Source organism: Pleurodeles waltl, chromosome 3_1, assembly GCF_031143425.1.
Source record: "Pleurodeles waltl isolate 20211129_DDA chromosome 3_1, aPleWal1.hap1.20221129, whole genome shotgun sequence".
Lineage (NCBI taxonomy): Eukaryota > Metazoa > Chordata > Amphibia > Caudata > Salamandridae > Pleurodeles > Pleurodeles waltl.
The window spans coordinates 704033727-704052745 of NC_090440.1; the positions used below are offsets into that span (position 1 = coordinate 704033727).

Here is a 19019-nt window from a genome sequence, read left to right on the forward strand (position 1 = left end):
ATTCCAAAGGGAAGGGATACTTGTATGCTGCTGGAGCTGCCAAGAGAAGGGGTAGAGGAGAGGGACTAGCCAGTGGAGGCTGTTCCCACTCCAGTAGCACAGTAGACTCCCATCTCCAACCTACCCCTTGATTTCAGGCCAACCGAAGGGGCTGGTTCAGTGTCAGCCTTTGTGCAGGCGGGCACAGTTCTCCGCTTCCAAACGCCATAGTTCTTTTGGGGATATCTCTGGTTTGCGTTTTCGTGGCGGACAAGTGTTTCTTCTGGACCTTTTGGAGGCCACCCCAAGCAGTAGGCGGAGCCCGGCTTTCCTTGCTGCTGACACCCCAGTCTTTGCTTTCCCGTCTGAGGTCGCTAACCCAAATATCACCTCACAGTGAGTGGAAGTTGGAATATTCACTCCCTTCCAATGGAAAGGGAGTGGAGTGAGTGCAGATGAAGAGCGAAACTTGCATACTCTGGTGGCTTTCATTCCATTTAGGCTGAGTAAGCCTCGGGAGTTAGACCCACAGCTACCTGCGGAGAGTCAGCAATGCTCAGTGTCTCTCGGCTATCCCGTGAAAGTTGTAGTATTCGGGAATCCGGGAGAGTACCTGGAAAAGTCAGAACCAACTCACTGCCCGGTGGACTCTCTACCAGGCCCGGCACCTGGAGAACAAGCCCGGCATTCCGTTTGTCCCAGGTTAGGCTCCTCCATGTAAAGCATTTTTAGAAACCTGTCTCTAGCGCATGACTGCAAGAGAGGAGTCTGAAACACCGGACTGAAGGGGTGGGGGGTGGGGCGGGGGCTTGGCGTCAAAAAACCCGACTGAAAATCAAGTGGCCTCGTTGAGGTGGTCTAAAGGCGGGAGACCAGGCAGGTGTTTCGTCGCAGTAGCGCCTTCGCACGAGCTGTTCAGTGACATTTCATCAGGTCTCAGAAGTGGGCGGGGGCGGCAGAGAAGCGCCATCTGCTCCGGCTGGAGTCTACAGGCAAACTGTGGGAGGCCCGTGCTCGCCCGCCAGCCTTACACCGCCCGCCTAAAGAGAGCGTCCTCCATCCTTCCACAGGGAGCCCGTGTCCCTTGTTAGCCCCGCAGCCTTTGACAACACCGCACAGCCTTGTTCCCCGCTGGGAAATCAAGCCGCTGCCGTATCACAGTACTTGGTAGGGATGCTCAACGCAGTCATCCGGAATAGAAGCCCCCTACTCCCCTGCCTAGGACACGCCATTGCTATGCACAGAACACCGCCCTCCAGGCAAACACCAGGGCCCAGACCCCCGAATGGCGGGTTCCAGAGCCCTCCCCCCGAAAGGGGCCTGCAGTCAAACACAGAAAGGCAGTGCTCCCCGTCAGACCATCAGCCCCTGCCAGCACAAACCAGTACAGCTGTCGGGAGTGCAGAATGGCTAAAACCCACCCGCAGGCCCACAACACAGGACCGCTGTTCCTGCAGATACAAGCACTTCAAGGCCAAGGGCCCCTGTCACACCGCATCGAGTGCCAGCAAAGCAGAGCTACGAAATACATCGAGGCCCATGCCCACCTACCAATCTTTCAAGGCGCTAGTATCCGTAGGGCACTGCCCTGCAGAAAAATACGGAGACCGAGACCCATGTGCAAATATGGAATACAGCATGAAATGGTCGTGCAGCCAAAAAGATGGTGTTCAAGTCACAACCACTGCCGGCCTCCCATACCTTGCCAGTACAGCCACGATTAGAAAATAGAAGAAGCTCGGGCCCACCTGCAAGGCTGTCAGCCTGCCCTACCTTTCTTGCCCACTCCCATCTCGCTCAGCAAACTTGTTCCGTCCTTTCAATTAGAATAGCCATTATTGAAGGCCAGAACCGCAGCTTGGTCTGTGAAAAAGCTGCATTTCTTGTTCTGGCCCCTGTTTTAAGCCCACATCCCCGGGCACCTGGTTACAGTACATCTCTAGGGGTCTGGTGCTTATTGTCACACAAGAGTCAAGTTATACCTTTCTGACGAGGCTTTAGTACGCAAAAACCAGTCTCGGGTTGTTTGTTGTCGTATCTCTATAGGGCTAAGCTGCTAGTTCGGGCGGAGCTGTTTGGATAACAGCAGGACAAAGGCTGATATACATAAAGCTGTCTTTTTTTTTTTTTTTTTTTTTTTTTGACAGGCATTGTGAACCAAAAAAAAACTAACGCCACAAAATGCTGCCAGAGTAACTAGGAGCAGCTGAGATTAATTCAAGCATTGCAGTCACCATATTTTTGTTTGCCTTCACACGCCATTGCTCGGTAGAGAAGTCCTTTTTTTTAATTTTATTTTTATCCCGTATTACAGCATGGTCGGTAATGCCATGCTTTGAAAGTTCAGGAGAGCAGTTTTTGCTTTTTGTCCTATATTCTTAACTACATGTCTGTACCCTTTTTTTTTCTCACAAAGATGCCATTGCCTTTCTTCAGTGGGTAAAGTACATTTTCTTGTCCATTGAAGCTGACCAAGTACCAACTTCTCCAATATTTTTGGGGAGGAATGGCTGATTGTTGACCAACGGATTATACTTTTCTACTATTGTAGGGTCTGGTGATGGCTTCTTGGGGATATGGAACAGACTGGCCTTTTGAGTCGTCCTGTTCTGGTGCTCTCTAGTTTTTGAGTTTTTCTAAGGTGTAGTTCAATTAATTCTCATTGTGCCCTGTTCATTGAATAGTTGTTGAACGTGATGATGCAGAAAGAAGTAGAAACAACAGTTGTGCAGTCTTTCAGGAACTCAATGGATTTTCAAAATGGCAGGGTGGAGTCTGTGTTTATCGTTTTACAGGATAAATGATGCACGTTCAGACGTACATCACCAGATTAAAGTGGGATAGAGCAGTAATTGCGTGGGATATTGTGATGGTAGGATTACTGAATGGATCTAGTTCACTTGATTGATCATGTACATTGCCTTTTTCATTTGAAATGGTATTTCCTAATTTGCTCAGTTTTCGATAAGAAGTACTGATTCCACTTGTCACTGCTTTTATTTTATTTTTTTACAAACAAAATCTCACCATCTAAGCAGGCTGATGAATGAGCATGTCAGGCGGTAAACTCGAACAATTAGTTTGGGTTAGTCATAAATGTCAATACCCAGTTGGCAGAGTCAATTTGTCTCAAATATTAGTCTGCCTTCTTTAGTGCTCATTTGTCTGTATCTTTTGACATTTTTCCTTTTTTTTTAGTAGGAATATTTTAAAAGCTAAAGTTTGTCGTGCAGTCAGTTTGACCTCGCATTATTTTTTTATTAGTGATGGCAGCTGAAGCTTTTGCTATGGCCTTAATGAGATAGGTGCGAAGTGCTGTGCGGTCCTCTTTCATATTCTGGTACCTAACTTTCCCAGTATGGCCGTCTCCTCTCTAAGCCCTCTTCCTTTTCATTAGCTCTCTCTCTCGCCGCCTCCTCTCTCTCTCGCTGCTTCAGCTGCAGTATTTACATTGGGCAGCGTCTACGGTGGTCAGGGTTGGTATTAAAAAAACTGCTGTTAAGATTATCTGTTCGTGTCAATCCAAGAACTAAAGTCCAGTGCCGGGCATTGCGGGGAACTTGGTCACTTTTCACTTTGTCTTTTATTTTCCCATCTTTGAGTAGGCCTGTGGAAACGGAAAGCACTGGCTATCTCTTGTCGGGCACTCATTTAGCGCAAGGGTTCAGCAGAGAGATTGCTTCACATAATGGCTTAGAGGGCTGCACCCATCCCAGACAGCGGTGGAGTGCTTCGGACAAGTTGGCAGTACTGTTATCTGTTGAACGCCAGTGATGTTTGATAGGTTACTGGGCCACTGATCGCTGGCTTGACGTGTGTTTTTTATTGGTTTGGATGCGAGCTGTCAATTTTGTGTGTACAGTAAAGATAGACGGCGGCCAGTTTTTCTTCCACTCACAGATGTGGTGGTACCCATTTATTCTTGTTTGGTCGGGATGCGGCATCGGAGGGGCGGTACGGGCATGAATGCTGGGGTTAGTTAGGTCCTTTCCTCTTTTCTCCCTCTCTCTTGTTTTTCTTTAATCGCTCTTATTGTGCAAGTCCGTCCTCCTCCTGTGCCCCTTCTTCCCATGACACATCATGATGACCCTTGCCCTCCACCCTCCCCTCCCCTCCCCTCCCCCTTAGATCCCGTATCTCTGCTTGACGGTGACTTAGCGTCTTTGCACATATCCCCTCGTGGCCCTGCTCACCAGGCTCCGGGCCTGCCTCGTGCTCCGCCGCCGTTGGCCCAGTTCCTGTCCTGCACCCGGGACCCTCCCCTGTGTTTGTGCCTCGGAGTGGCCCTGCGCACAGCCCTCTGCCGGAGCCCAGCGGTCATTCTGCGTGTCTACAAAAGACAGCTGGGGCCGGGAGGATGCTGCGGCACCTGGCCCTCCTCTGGCCCAACCCCTCGCCTGCCCTCCTCTTCTGTCCATTATCTAGGTCCACCCTCCTCTCCCCGCCCCTGCTCTTCCCATCTGTGAGGTCAGCGGCGTTGCTGGAAGCCGTTCACGCATCTCCTTTGTCGCACTCTGTGGTCCTGGGCTTGTTGTGAGAGGCTGACATCTCGGATGCATGCTGCAGGTGAAGCGCCTCCTGGGCGGCGAGAAGAGCATCCTGAGCGCAGCCCGTCCAGCCCCAGCATCCCCCGGGCTGCGGCCTGGCTCTACTCCCCTCACACCTGAGACATGGTGGTTTTCATGGGGAGAAACCTGCCCTCGCTCCTGGCTCTTTTCAAGAAGGGTGAGTACACACCGGGCGATGCAGGGCAGTCCACGCAGCTGCCCTGGCGTTGTGGTGCAGGGGCAGGACCGAGGGGGCCCGGGTGACGTTATTGAGCGGTTCTTGAATTTACTTATATATGGGAGCTTATGTAGCCACCCTGTGGCTTCGATACATTGGAGAGGGCGGAAGGGACGGGGTTAAATACAGAATGAGGAAAGTGTTAAAGTGTTCACGGGGAGTTCAGTTTACGGAGGAGGATTGAGGAGGGGGAAACGCACTCTAGCGCTGCGAGGGTCCTCAGTGAGTGGGTGAAAGGGGCAGCGGGGGTTTACGAAGGTGGGAAGTGTGAGAGAGTGCAGGACAAGGGGAGTCGGGGGTTTCAGGTCGCAGCTACTGACCGCGTGAAGGTCCCGAGTGAGGGGGTGCAGAGTACCCCTCATGGGCCGGTACAACGGAGGACACGTTGGCGCGGAGGTAGGCATGCAGAGCGCATGAGATGGAGCGGAAAGGTGCTGTCGCTGTCCATCTCATTAATGCTCTGCTTACTGCGGTTACTTGCAGAAGTCGGGGCCCAGAGCTGGAGCGCGAGGGAAGGGAGAGCTGGAGCCGCCAGCGTCCTCTGGGCGTGAGTGAGGGCAGCGGCCTTAGGGCTTGAGGGTAGTGGGGAGGATGCCCCCGACACTAGCGCTCACCAGGAGCGGCTGTAGATTCAGCGCTCAGCACGGTAAGAATTGAGTGTCCTGGTGCTGCCGGCTACCACTTTGTTATGCCTTTGCTGAGCAGTCCTTTCCTACCCCCGACATCCCCTACCCTAGACCGGTCCTCGCCTTTTGCCCCGTCTTAGTTTCCCTTGAATTCCCTACTGGCACCCAGTCTCTTAAGAGCCTTTCCTTCTGCCGTTGCATCCTTGCGAGCCTGTGCGCTCTGCATCACCTCAAGTCTTCTCTGTCCCCTTCCCCTTTCTCACGCTGTCTCCTCCCTGCCTCCTGTTTCTCGCCCTCACCCCAAGACACTCCCCCTCACTTTCCGCTGCGGTTTCAGAATTCCCGAGCACTTCTTCCTCCCATTGATTTGCGTTGGGGAGCTGAGATGACAGGAAGGGGAAGGGAGGTCAGGAGTGGAGGCGAGGTGAGAGAAGATGAGAGTGGAGGGGAGCTAGCGAAGAGGAGGCGAATGCTGAGAGCTGTGCCCATATTAGGCCTAGCAACGTACGCATGGGCTTTAACCACTGAATGAGGGATGTTATGAGTTCCCAAGAGCGTGGAGTTGTGGACTCCTGACATGCACCGGCTGCCACTCAGTGTAGACATGAACCCCACAAAACATCAGTGCACAATGTCATGGTCCGCATTATATAGCAAAGTCATTTTGTTTATTGTGGACCTAGTTGAAAAACAAAAAGAGGTTGGCCGCGGCAGCGATCGCCAGGGGGCCCAGGCACCGATGTGTAGCCTGGTGACCTTGGACTGGTACTTAACATGCCCTGCCCCCTGAGGATTGCCCAGGCGACCCCGCCACCGATGTGAGCAACCAATGGTTGCTCACCGAGGGGGATAGAAAAAATACAAAAAGTGGCCACTGTTGGCCTCTGACCCGTCCGATCCGGCCCACACCTGTCTTCGGGGCCTGTGACCTGGCGGCTTGGCCCCTTGTCCACAGGTGGGGGACCGCAGCGAGACCAGTCATATCCCAACCAGACATACAATTATTCACCATTCATATGGCAATTTATACAATAAGAATCCAATGCAAGCCGATTTTCTTGCGTTTTAGAGAATATAACATTCTCCGGCCGTATTTATTACAAATCACAAACACAACAAATGTTTTGTTTTTTCAAATAAATACGACAAAAAGTAAAAGTACTGCCTATTGGCCACATGGCCATATCTAATACATAAATTCTCCTATCAAATAGTCCATAACTAATACATGAATACATTAATTTACATCAAATTAAGGAGTCATGCTTGACCACCCTCAGGCCCCTTGTGGTGTTGACTGATTCAATTGACTTGACTTAATTGACTTGGACCCAGGGCAAGACCCTGCCGGTCTCTCCATAAGTTGTCTTCTACAAGGCGAACTCACTTGCCCCCTCAAGACAGAGGGAGCATGGGCAAGCATAACAGCTGTACCCCCAAACAACCATGCCAGAGCTACCCAATACAGGGATTCCCCCTGGCACCCATTGGGAGGTGGGCCTTGGCCAACTGGGGCCATGTACTGGTCCCTATACCAGCCCACCATCCCCCGTATCTCCAGGGCCGTGTGATGGAGTACCCCGGCTGGCTATGGACAATCGCGGTAGCGGGCGTCCCCAGCCTTCCAGTAGTGACCGTAGTACCCCTGCCCTGGATTGAGCTAAATGCTTAAACAATCCAATTCTATCCCGAATTCGCCTACACATCTTCTTGATGCCAATGTTGTCTACCACACTTTTTTTGGCCAAACATGACTCCTCCTCTGCCACAGGCCTGGATGGTTTCCTGACCAACCAGGCCTCCCCCCAGATTCTGTTAGTGGGACTGTAGCTGATGCCATCACGGGCTTCAAAACAGACTTATTGCCCCGTAGGCTAATCCAAAAATGAACCTTATACACATCCCACTTAGAAGAGAAATGGTCCGTTTTTCCCGCACTGTCTGTAACCCTGGTTCTGGGCAGAAGTTGGCTTCGACTGCTAATGGCAGCGTGACCGCGGATCACTGCACTGGCGGTAGCCACATGATCTAAAGATTGGATTTCAAACGAGATAAAATAAATATCAGTAGACATATAAAAAACAGTGCTAGTCAATTGCAATTTCATCATTTTATGTAAGCTCTGTTCTCCCGGGAATGAGGAGATGACCTTCTCCCACACCTCACAGTGGGTGGGCTCAGTGGGTGCTAACAATGATTGAAGACTAGGTGTCTCTAGGCGGTGGCTCGTGGGGAACTAGCCGCCCGAGCCACCCGAAAAAAGCAGCTCCCCTGTATGTTGACCAGCCTACCCAAACTAGCACATGTTTACACAACTCCTGTGCACATGCCCCCACGTGGTAAATACCAAGATTCCTACAACATTCCCTAGCTCTGAATGATTGTCAGCAACTCAGGTAGTCTTTTTATTACAAGGGTGGCATTGGAGGATGACGGACCCCTGGGGCCAACTGGTCGCCCCTCCTAGATTCTTCAGCTGCACTCATGCTGCACCAGCCGATGTATAATACCGCAACCACTAAGGAACCCCACTAGATTGCAACCATATTTGGCCAATATTTATTTTTTTAAATTCCCCCAACAGGACTTGACGTTTGAGCAAGGATTCCGCTGCGACCAAGTGGGGTTTATGAAGTGGTGTGATGGTTCACCCACTCACACCTTCTTCCCCGGAGTCCCGCCATCCCTATAAATGCCTGTATTATATTAAAAAGACACTTTGTGTCCCTGCCCAGTACCCCGACCTGAAGTGACCTAGCCCTCGATCAATCCGAATCAGGAAGGCCATCATAATAAATACACTAGGTGTTATGGGGCTCCTGCTATCGATTCCTTGAGCCCTTAAAGGCTGTTGAGACTCCCACCCCTTGTTCCAGCAGTTATAAATCTTATACTATTTATTGGCTCTATGTTCTTTTCTCGGGTTTGGGTTGTAACCTCCCAGACCAACAAAAAACTGCAATGATATGTCTGCATCAAAAAAGGAGGGGCGCTCCATAATAAACGCTCTGAGAATTGGACCCACACTTAGGCATTAACTGTCCTACAGTTTAGTGTTGAAAGACACGAGGTACAAGGTATAATAAGACATTTGAAACAAAGCCACTTTCATTTATTTTAATGCTTTAGCTGATAATGTCAGGGAGTGTGAGGATGACCATGCTAACCCCAGCTAGGCATGTGCAGTGAGAGCATACTTTCAGTAGCCCCAATCACATGTGGATTATGTTGGAACAGCTTAATAAAAAGTGACAAGGCTGGTGAGGAATTCGCGCAGCGTTCGACTCATCTTTAGAGTGCTCAATCATATCTCGCAATGAATACTCACCCACCGCCAGAACTAACCCATACGTCAAGAAGTGATTGGAAAGAACTTGTATGCTGCACTTCAAAAGTATTGAGACAACACTTGCAAAAAAGAATACTCTTATAGCAAGGAAGACCGAGTTAAAATGCAATGTAAACACAGACTGTATCACAGCTGTGGATTATTTCAAGGATCCTGAAAAGAAGTGACACAAACTTGTCTTCCACCAAGATGAGTTCTGGGCGAGTTGATTCCCTACCGAAAAAAAGATGAGGGTGTCTGTTTGTTGATCTACAAGAGAAGAGATGTCATCAGACATAAATTAAACACAAAAGAGCACACTCAATGGGAGGGCATGCACCAACAGAAGTGAAACACTATGAAACCACATCATGACCCGCACCGTGGAACACGCATCCTTCCGATCTGATCCGATCTTTGCTTATAATGTAAATAAAAAAACATTGATGTAAATAAAAAAAAAAAACATTGACAAAGCTAGAAGGTTGAACAGTAACGTGCAGCAGTGGATGGTGAGGGTGCACAGTGATTGATAGGAATGGGAGGAGCCACCTCACACATCATAGATGATGCTCTCTTGCCCACAGATGATGACCCCTGGTTCCTTACTTTGCTGGACCTGTCCGCTGCCTTTGTCAAAGTCGACCATCCCACCCTCATGCACATCATTGTTCTCGATCAGGATTCACTATCAGTATCCTTCACTGGTTTTCCTTCAGCCTTTCTTACTGGCACCAGTTTGTTCACCTAGGCACCTCCAGGTCACAAAAGTCGCACGTGGAGTCCCCCAGGGTTCCATACGGTCTCCTAAAATCTTCAAGCTTTACATGGAAATGTTGGTGCTCTACTCACAAATGCTAGCACCTATATGCCGATGATAGACTACTCTTCTTGAAAGTTTCCTCTGCTTCAGACATCCAACGCCTCAAACACTGCTTACATATCATCCAGACCCGGATGTCCTGGACCAGGACTGGATGATATTCAGGATCAGGATCTGGATGGCCTACCTGAAGCTCACGCCAACCAAAACAGTATTCCTATTATTTGCCAAGAACCAAAAAAACAAGATACAGTACAAACCCCACTGAATGCCAGATCACTTGGATTTAACGTGGATACCAAAAACCTCTGCCTCAACTAACACATTGCCTCAAAGACATAACCTGGTACCAGCTCTCCTTTCTTAAAGTCAAACTGTTTGTTCCAGAAACCAACTTGAAGAACAGCTGTTCAAGACCTTGAACTCTAGCATCTGGATTGTGGCAATGCTCTACTCTGTGACCTCCCTGCCTCCACATTGGCACTGCTTAGGGGCGTTCTATATGTTGCAGCACATCTCATCCAGGACCTGAAGAATTATGATCATATCACCCTGATGCTGATGGAACTCCTAGGCTCCCCTTGCCAGCCTATAACATCTTTAAACCTAGCTGTATCGTTTATAAAGTCATAACGGACATCATCCTTGCTTATCTTCTAGTCAAGCCCACTGTCTCTGGTGGTCCTCAGCACACCTGCAACTACGACACCGTCGGACTTCAGACTAAGAAATGTTGTTTTTATTTAAAAAAAAAAAAAATACAAAAAAAAGGAAAGTCAATAGTTGTCTTCCATCTATGGACTCCGGATCTGGAACAACCTCCCCATATCCATCAACACTGCCCCAACGCTGCTCCACTTAATAAAAGACTTGTTTCTTTAAAGAACACTATATCAAAAAGCATTAACCTTCAGCAACTCCGCTTCTGTTACTATCACCTGATGACTTTAAGTTTACCTTTGACCATGTACATTGCTACACTGCCCTTTGACCAAGTTCATGCTATAGAAATAACATACATACATACATACATACATACATACATACATACATACATACAGGGTGAGCAGAGGAAAGATTACCAGAGGGGTGTTACTCAAAGCCCAGCCCCTTCACAAAAGCCATTGCAAAAATATAAAGGCAAAGCATGCAACCTTCTATGATATGTCATGGCTTTAAAGGCAGCCCACTCAACCAGTGACTATGCTTTGAAAATGCCAACAACCAGAGTCATAAGGGTGCTTCCCCCCCCCCCCCCCCCAAAAGAAAATCCCTCTTTAGGAATGTTGTATTTAGGTAATAATGTATTGGTAACATAAGGTCCCAGATAGTTTTGGCTCTCTTTGGGCGAAACCTAAAAGGTAACATTACAACAAGGCTGAGAAAACAAGCATTGGCAAGGCCAATAGGCATCTCCTTTTGGACCTACTGGCTTTGCAAGTGAACAAGCAAAATAATTTTTGCTGATAACGCTGCACAACATTGGGGGGAGAAGACATGATGATGCTGTTGCCAGTCAAATTCCGTAGGTGTGTGCACTTGCATAATCACACATGCACTTGGCTACAGAATGGCGCAATGATACAGGCGCCATGTTCCCTTTTTTTTTATTTTTTTTTTTATTTTTTTTTATTATATATTCATTTTTTTTATTGACCGAACTAAGGTAATTGACTCCAATTAGAGCGTTCAATAAAAAAAGAAATACTAAGTGCGGGAAAGTATTTTGACGTGGTGGAATCCACCAAAGAAAAACAAATTGAATTGCTTGCAAAGTATTGGGGGGCACTGGAGGAGCAGGAGGGCAGATAAAAGATCTGGGTGAGGTCGGAGCGGTAAAGGAGCACGCGAGGGAGAGTAACCCTGCATGTAGGTGAGCAGGGGAAGAAGCAAATGAGAGAAAGTTGAGTAGCTCATGAGTGGGAGAGTAAGTGCGTAAAAGAAGCACATGAAAGAGAGCAATACGCTAGGTAGACGACAACATGGAGCGTGCGGGGCAGTGGTAGTTTGTGGGAAGGGAGGCAACACAGGAGAGAGGGAGCTAGAAAAACTAAGCATTTTCATGGCGTGCTGAAAGAAAAATAAAATGAGTAGTTCCCCAAATGTGAGCAGTGGAAGAACGCAAGCCATTCAAGCAAAAGGGTGTTAAAGGGGCTATGTCCCGGGGAGGAATGAACAGAATAAGGGAAAGACAATCCATCGACTAGAAAGCAAGCAAACAAGTGGCAATAAAGCCAACAACCGTGCAGGTTGTCACCCCCTCTACGTGTTTGGTGAAGCCACAATAGGTGTTTTTCAAATAGACACCCTGTGCTGTTGGTAGACACAACCGAAAAAGCAACACTATTCTTTAATGTGAGCCCTTTTGAGTTCCATCTTAAAGTCTTCCTGTACAAATAGTAAATTGAAGTTTAGTCTGACATGTTCAGTTAAATGATTCTATAGTATTGGAGCTGGGTGGAAAGGTCATGTGTATAGTATTTTTTGTTTTCTGCTTTGTCAAATATTCTGGTGTAGTCCGGGTTTGCTTCTCTTGTTTACTTAACCTTTTTTGGTTCTAGATTCTCTTTTAAATATATGGATGAGCTGGTGTGTAGGTTTGTGGGTGTTAAAGGTCACATTGAAGTTAACACTGGCTTCTAGGGGAAGCCAATGACGGTTTTTATAGGTGATCTGCCTTCTTAGTTCCTCTGAGTAGGGCAGCAGGATGTAAACTGCACTTTAGAGAGTGCAGCTGCAGATTTGTGGAGCCTACCTAGGTCGTAGGGCATGGAGAATCGCACGGAAGCTCATTCCCTTATGGGTGTTAGAGGAAAATAATCACATCAAGTCTGAAATGTCAATACTGTGCCTTTCAATGCATGGTATAGTCTTGACATTCTGTGTTTGTGATAAGAAATTGCTGGTTGCTTTGACTTTGATAAGGTTGATAGTTCAGTTTGCTCAGTAGGGTAATTTGAAGCTTCATGTTGCATAGTAAACGCTGTACATTTGCTTTTGAGGGCCAGGTAATGATGGAGCCTTTGAGGAAATTGTTTAAAACTAAGTATTGTGTGCTTGTGGTAACAAAGATCTTTACTACCAACCCTATACAACCACTTGAGAAAGCTTTGAAGTTACTTACAGCCCGAGGTTGCTGATTTTAGGTTTTACTTTCTTTTACCAGTTTTGCCAGTCTTGGGGTGGATTTTTAGTCACAAGGATCCGACAGAGGATTTTGCGATTCTCCAACAACATGCCATTCTATTTTCTATAAACTGTATTTTCAAGGGTCAATGAACTGGCGTCTAACAAAGGAGAGAAGTCTATCACGAATGAAAGTATGCTAATTAAAAAAAAAAATGCTTGGCATTGCACGTAAACGGAACCTATCTTATTCTTCCCTTTTTTAAAAGGATTGACTAAGAAAGTGGAAAAGAACCATTATATGATCTATTATCTTGTTTATCTATGGTCACTTAGGTTTGTGGTAAAGCACTCCTTTGCACTCTTACCAGAGTCTCTCCGTTTGAGGTGTTGACTGGGAGGACAGTGTCGTAACAAGTCATGACCAGGTTTTTAGGGATGCAGTTGTAGTCGGGTGGATGCTCAGGACTTACGGACGTGGGCTACCATGCAGGTGGCACAATCAAAGTGATTATCCCAGTCCCCACTTAAAGTTTCTGAAGGAGGGACATATTTAACCTGTTACACCTACAGTCTTCCTTGTAAGCATGCAGTGAGAGCTCAGCGATGGGTGTCGATCTCACCGTGCCCTGAGAATGCTAAGTCAGATGTAACAAATCTTGCATTGCCCTTGATAAGTGAAAGGGGCACTTACCTATCTAGTCATGTACAGATGCTTGGTGATGAGCGGTTCGCACAATGTGGGAGGCTGCCATTTTTCCTAGGAGAGTAGCCCTAAAAACAAATGGCATGATATGCCGTAGTCGAGGGGAGATAAAGGAGGTACATTCCGTTCACAGAAGAAAGGTGGTGAATGCGTAGTAACATTACCATGCACCCTGCATGCCCATTCCACTGCCCTTCGGCAAGTCAGTACCACAGCCTCTTTAAGGCTAACATATGCCCTATTGCGGAGTGCTAGCCCTACTTTTGCACCAAAGAACATTTATTAATTGCACCGAGTTGTCTTTTCTAAATTGTTGTCTGTGGTGTTTGCTGCTTTCAAGTGAGCGATTTGTTTTGCCATTTTGCAATAGAGTAGATGACACATTTGAATAATTTTATTTTCGGCTATCCAACCTTGACATGGTTCTTGCCCGAGTTACTTTTGTGGCAAACATTAGGTCTTGAGCAATAAATATTTGTAGTGGTAGATTACTGTAAGCTGTATAGTCGCTTGTTTTTGAGGTATGTGCATGCGGTTAGCAAACTATAGCAAATGTCTTGCATCGTAATACTTTGAGTTAAAACGTAGTTTGCATTCCACTAGAGCAAAACCAGCAAAAACAGGATGGGCAGGCTGAAGACTGTGGTACATACTTTAAACCCCGGCAAATACATTTGCTAGACTTCAATCTTTTATTCCTTTATCTCCAAAGTATTTGGGATATGAATGGAGCAAGTGACATGTGTAAACACAACTACCCAGGGTGTTAAAAATCTGCAAGTCAACTATTGAGTGTTCTCGAAGGACATCATGTAGTTGATTGAAGATGGCTGCAGGGGTGATGCACTTGTGTGATCTGATACAGTGGTGAAAGTAAGCAAGGCATGAGTGTTGAGAGCGCTGCTGAGAAGAAAGGGCCCAAATATTACTAATTTTGTTAGGCTGGCAGTCTGCGCATGGTGTTGGACTTTATTTTCTGAATTCAGCCGAAATGTATTGTTTCTTAAAATTGAATCTAAATCTTAAAAAGATTAACATTCATCAGTTTTTTTTTTTCCCCCCCCAGTATCCCAATTATAACCTTTCTATGTTTATAACTCCATGTAAACATAGTACCCTCTCTTCATTTGTGCATATTTTTGTTTTGTTGGGGAGGGAACGTTATATTTAGTGACATCATTGTATATGTAAATAGTGATTTCAGGAAGTACATTATACAGGTTCCCCCCTGTGGTATTCTTGTTTGGAGGGGGCTGCAGGAGCTGCAAGGGTGGTGTGGCAGTTGGTGGGGATGTATTGTCGTAGTGCCATCTGCCTGCCAGTGGATGCTGAATAGGGATCGACTATTTCCTAATAAAGACTGCCTTCGCTATTGATGGTCCCTGTCGAGCTTGGGTTGTTCTCGCCGTCATTCACCGGTTTCCATCTCGTTGCCAGTCTCTGTAACCACTCTCCTCCACAGCACTTAATTTCTAGGTCATGGTTTGAGGCTTTAGTACCTCTAACTGTATGTAGTCAGTGCACTGTCCGGGCCTGCTTGACGTCACTCCCACTCCCGGGGCTTTAACTCGCTGTCATGCTCTCGTGTCATCTTCGATCTACAATCCGATGATTGTAGAAAAGTACCAGGCACTGATTTCTCTTCCATCCTCACCCTCTCCTCTTAGTGTCTCTCCTCTGGGCCTTATAAGCACCAGTGTAGTCAAGCTTTCACTACTTCACATTCTGTCAATGAGCTTCAAGCACTCCTCTGTCTCCTCCGTTTGTCCCCCCCTATCTTTGACACCACTAAAAACAAGACATGTTGCTCTGTACAGACAGACAAAAAACATTTATATTAGAAGAGCAGTAGCTCCTCCGTTAAAGTTGAGGTGGTGAGTTTTATTTTTGTTAACATTTTTAGCCATATGACACTTTTTCTCCTCCCATTAATTTTTCAGTTTAAATTTGGCATTGATTAGTGTTGAAATTCAAAAGGTATTAAAAAAATCACTTACACGCACACAAAATCCTTATTTTAATGTTGTATTGCTACAGCAAAAAGCGACTGAAAGGATTTGCACCAAACATGGTGTTAAGGTAATGCGTGTGCCTGAATATATTCTTTTTTTTTTTTTCTTTTTTTTTTGTGGTTTAGTGGACATCTGTTCAATACTTTTTAAACATATTTGCAATAAAAGTTTGACAAGCCATGTTTCAAAGGGTATGTTTTTGTTCCTCTGTAATATTTGATTTTCAGACCGGTTGATTAGCTTTGCTGAAGACAAACCTAATTTAAACTGATTGTCTGCGATGCTTCTGGTTTATGAACTGACAGTGGCACTGCACGAAACAAACCTCCTGTTGGACAAGTAGGATCGTTTTTAGGTTGAGCGATAATGTGTTGACTATCTGTGAGCTTTAACCCTTCCACCTCACGCCAATCGCTTTCATTCGTTCTTGGGCTCGTCTTGCAAGAATACTTTGATGTCATTGGTAAATGTTTTTGTTCGTCTCGTCTTGAAGCTGCTTTGTCACGCCATGCAGACTGACCCGGTTACATGGATAATTGCACCATTGCTGATATACTTCAGCGTGGGAAAACTTATTTTTTCTTTCGTCTCTCCGCTTGCCAATTTGTCTCACGTAGGCTTTCGCTGAACTCGCCACGGATGTCTGGAGTCGTGCACTAGAACGGTCACCCTCGTTCCCCACCATGACGGGGTTCCTGTGGCTGTGGTTGGCAGGTCGCAGAGCACCCTCCAGTGCCCCCAAGGCTGCGACGAGTCCGTCCCTTGTATTTCAGTGTTTGCAGTACTTTGTTTCCTCTGGTCGTGATAGCGCGTTGCTGTGGTTCATCTGCTTGCCCACTTGCCCGACATTGCGCTTTTTAAATGTCTCCCCTCTTGCCCCTGCCACCTTAGTGGGGGGGCCCTTCCTGGCAAGCCATTGGGGGGGGGGTTGAAAGATTCAAACTCCCCCCATTGGCCCACCTTTACGCGCCCTCTCCCCCGACATGCTGGTCCTGGGGGGGGTGGAGAGGGTGGGGGGTTCAAAACTGGCATAGCCGGTTCCTTCGGGACTTAGGCGGCCGTTATGGGGGCGGCCTTTGCTCTTAACAATGGGTTAAATGCTTCGTGCCTCGGAGTTCCCAAAGGTATCACTACAGTGGTGGCAATGATTCAGTATTTTTAGATGCTCCAGTGACCCAGGTAGTACTGGGATGAGGTGATGCAGAAGGAGAATTGGACAACAAGCAAATACCAGTATGGTTCACTTTGCTATTTTGTGGATGTTTTTGCTGCGCTCTTGGTGGGTGTGTTTCACGTTTATTATTGCGCGACTCCCAACAGACGCTGATTAAAGAATGAGCACTCCTAACGCTCTATCTCTGAGGCGACCGGGCTACTGGAACAAAGCAGCTAATTTGAAGAGCTCAAGGCACAAATCCATTCTCCGGATAAACCAGATTAAACTGAGATTAATGTGATTGAAACTTTAGGGGCAGGGGTTCGGGGGCAACAACTTGTTGCTGACATCTTAAATATTACAGAATTGTGTGGCTGCCTTTTCTGTAGCCTAGCGGATGTCTAATTAATGAAGGTGGCCCCCTTACTGATTGTTGTGACGTCATCTAAAAGTTACCCACACCATATGGTGGTGTTGGATACCCTACGAAAATGTTAAATTATGTCTTTAGAGAGAGAAAAATAAACCTAAAGCTTAACCCATAAAAAAAAATCCATTCATGCCCAACCCTCCAGCCCCACAACAAACAGCATCAATACCACGGATGGCTGAAATACACATCAAGGCTCCCGCAGTAGGTGACCTTTGAAAAGTAAATGATTCTCGCAGTGGGCACTGCCTGGTGACCTTTGAAAAGTAAATGCTTCTCACAATGTACACGTGCTTAATACAATGTGTTTGGGAATTGACCCTGCGCTCCTTGACCAAAACCGCAAGATAAAGGTTGTTGTATCGGTGTTCAAACTTTTTACTGGGCACTGCCTTATGTTGTACAGTAATGTCTCTATGGTGTTTGTGTCTGTGCTTAGGCGATCCCTTCGGAATGCCGGACCACCGACCACGTCGTGTGCGAGGTGACATAAGGGCACAGTAACTTAAGGACTTTTTAACGTCACATTAAGCATCTACATCCACTTACTACATATTTTAGAGGAGGGGCCATCAGGTTGGGTTTGAGAGGGCCCTGTGCTTGCTCATTGGAACACCTCTAGCAGCGTCCCCTCCAGGCCAGGTTTGTAAGGGGCACGAGGCTCTCAAGGGCCAGCGCACACGAGCACATCCCGTTTTCTGCTTTTCTTGCGGCAGTCAGTAAAAGTGATCATAACCCCATCCCCAAGTGAGTAGCTATTGAATATAGTGTGACCAGCCATTTCCATGTCCAGGGTGAGGGTGCAAGGGCAAGCACTTCATGGCAGCGCATCTACAGCTGTTAATGAAGCATCATTGGAGGTCTCCGAGTGAGCCGAGACTGAGAGACGAAGACCCCCTCTGTCTAAGGACTGCCTGCAGAATGACCCGCCGCTCCTGGCAGGCTCGGTGTGCCGGCACCTCTGACATACCCTGTGCTAGTCCAGTGCGTCGTTTCCTTCCGACATCCGCTCCGAGGGCCGTGCTCCACTCTGGGAATACATCACAACAACTTCAAGAGGAAGCACGCTGTACATTATTTGCAGTAAACTGTTTCCCCAGACTCTTCACACGCTGTGATACGTGTATAGGGGAAAGAAGAAAATACAGACATTCGATTGCGCAGGGTAGTGCAGGCTGCTGGTGTGGAACAAGCAGAATACAATCCGGGCACTGGGTTGGAAGAGGGCAAACATAGGTATTCTAAAAGTCCTTATATCGAGTGCTCTTGCTTCCATTTTCTTACGATAATGGCATTACTCCTAGTCCTACTCCCTCGCCTTCCTTTTAAACCAATGAGGCCTCCCACCTCCCCCTAGACCCTCCCTTCCCCTTTTAAAACCCCCCCCCCCCTTACCTCCTCCTGTACAAAAACCAAGCCCAAGCAGCAACTCGGACAGTCCGTACCGGGAGGGCGGGAGGGAACGGAAAAGGAAGGCGAGGGAGTAGGACTAGGAGTAATGCCATTATCGTAAGAAAATGGACGCATTACCTCCCGTCCCTCCCTCGCCTTCCTTTTAAACCAATGAGACATAGCAAGAAAAACACAGGAGACGGACACTGAGTTGCAAGAACCTTTATTCATATCCTGCCCCAAGGACACCAAAACACCCTACCCCTATTACCTCATAGAGGATAAGACCCGGTGACCTAATACCGACTCCAAACTACCCAAGTCCGATAGCCTATAATGACGCACAAACGTCAAAGGTGAAGCCCAAGTGGCGGCCCTGCAAATTTCCACCACGGAGGTCCCTTGTAGTTCCGCCACTGTAGCCGCCATACCTCTGGTAGACCGACCCTGAATCCCTTGAGGCGGCACTACCCCTTTCAAGGAATAGGCCAACAGAATCAAAGATCTCACCCACCGACTCAAGGAAGCCGTTGAAGGTTTCTCACCTTTACGTGCCGGACCGAAATTCACAAAAAGCGAATCCCCCTTACGAAAAGAAGCCACCACCCGCAGGTACTCCAATAAAGCCCTGCGTACATCCAACGAATACAAACGGA

The 19019-nt window shown here is 47.3% G+C and overlaps 1 protein-coding gene across 3 annotated transcripts in view; it reads left to right on the plus strand.

Annotated features, from left to right (window-relative positions):
- The window catches only part of NHSL3 (NHS like 3), a 179661-nt gene that overhangs the window by 89279 nt on the left and 71363 nt on the right, over positions 1–19019 (plus strand). Inside the window, exon 1 of one of the 3 annotated variants that reach the window (XM_069223390.1) lies at positions 4485–4704. The exons of the other annotated variants lie outside the window; for them this stretch is intronic. Within the exon in view, the coding sequence (XP_069079491.1) occupies positions 4650–4704 (55 nt within the window). The 5' untranslated portion in view covers positions 4485–4649. Of the gene's footprint in view, positions 1–4484; positions 4705–19019 lie in introns of those variants that run through there. 3 annotated transcript variants of the gene reach the window in all.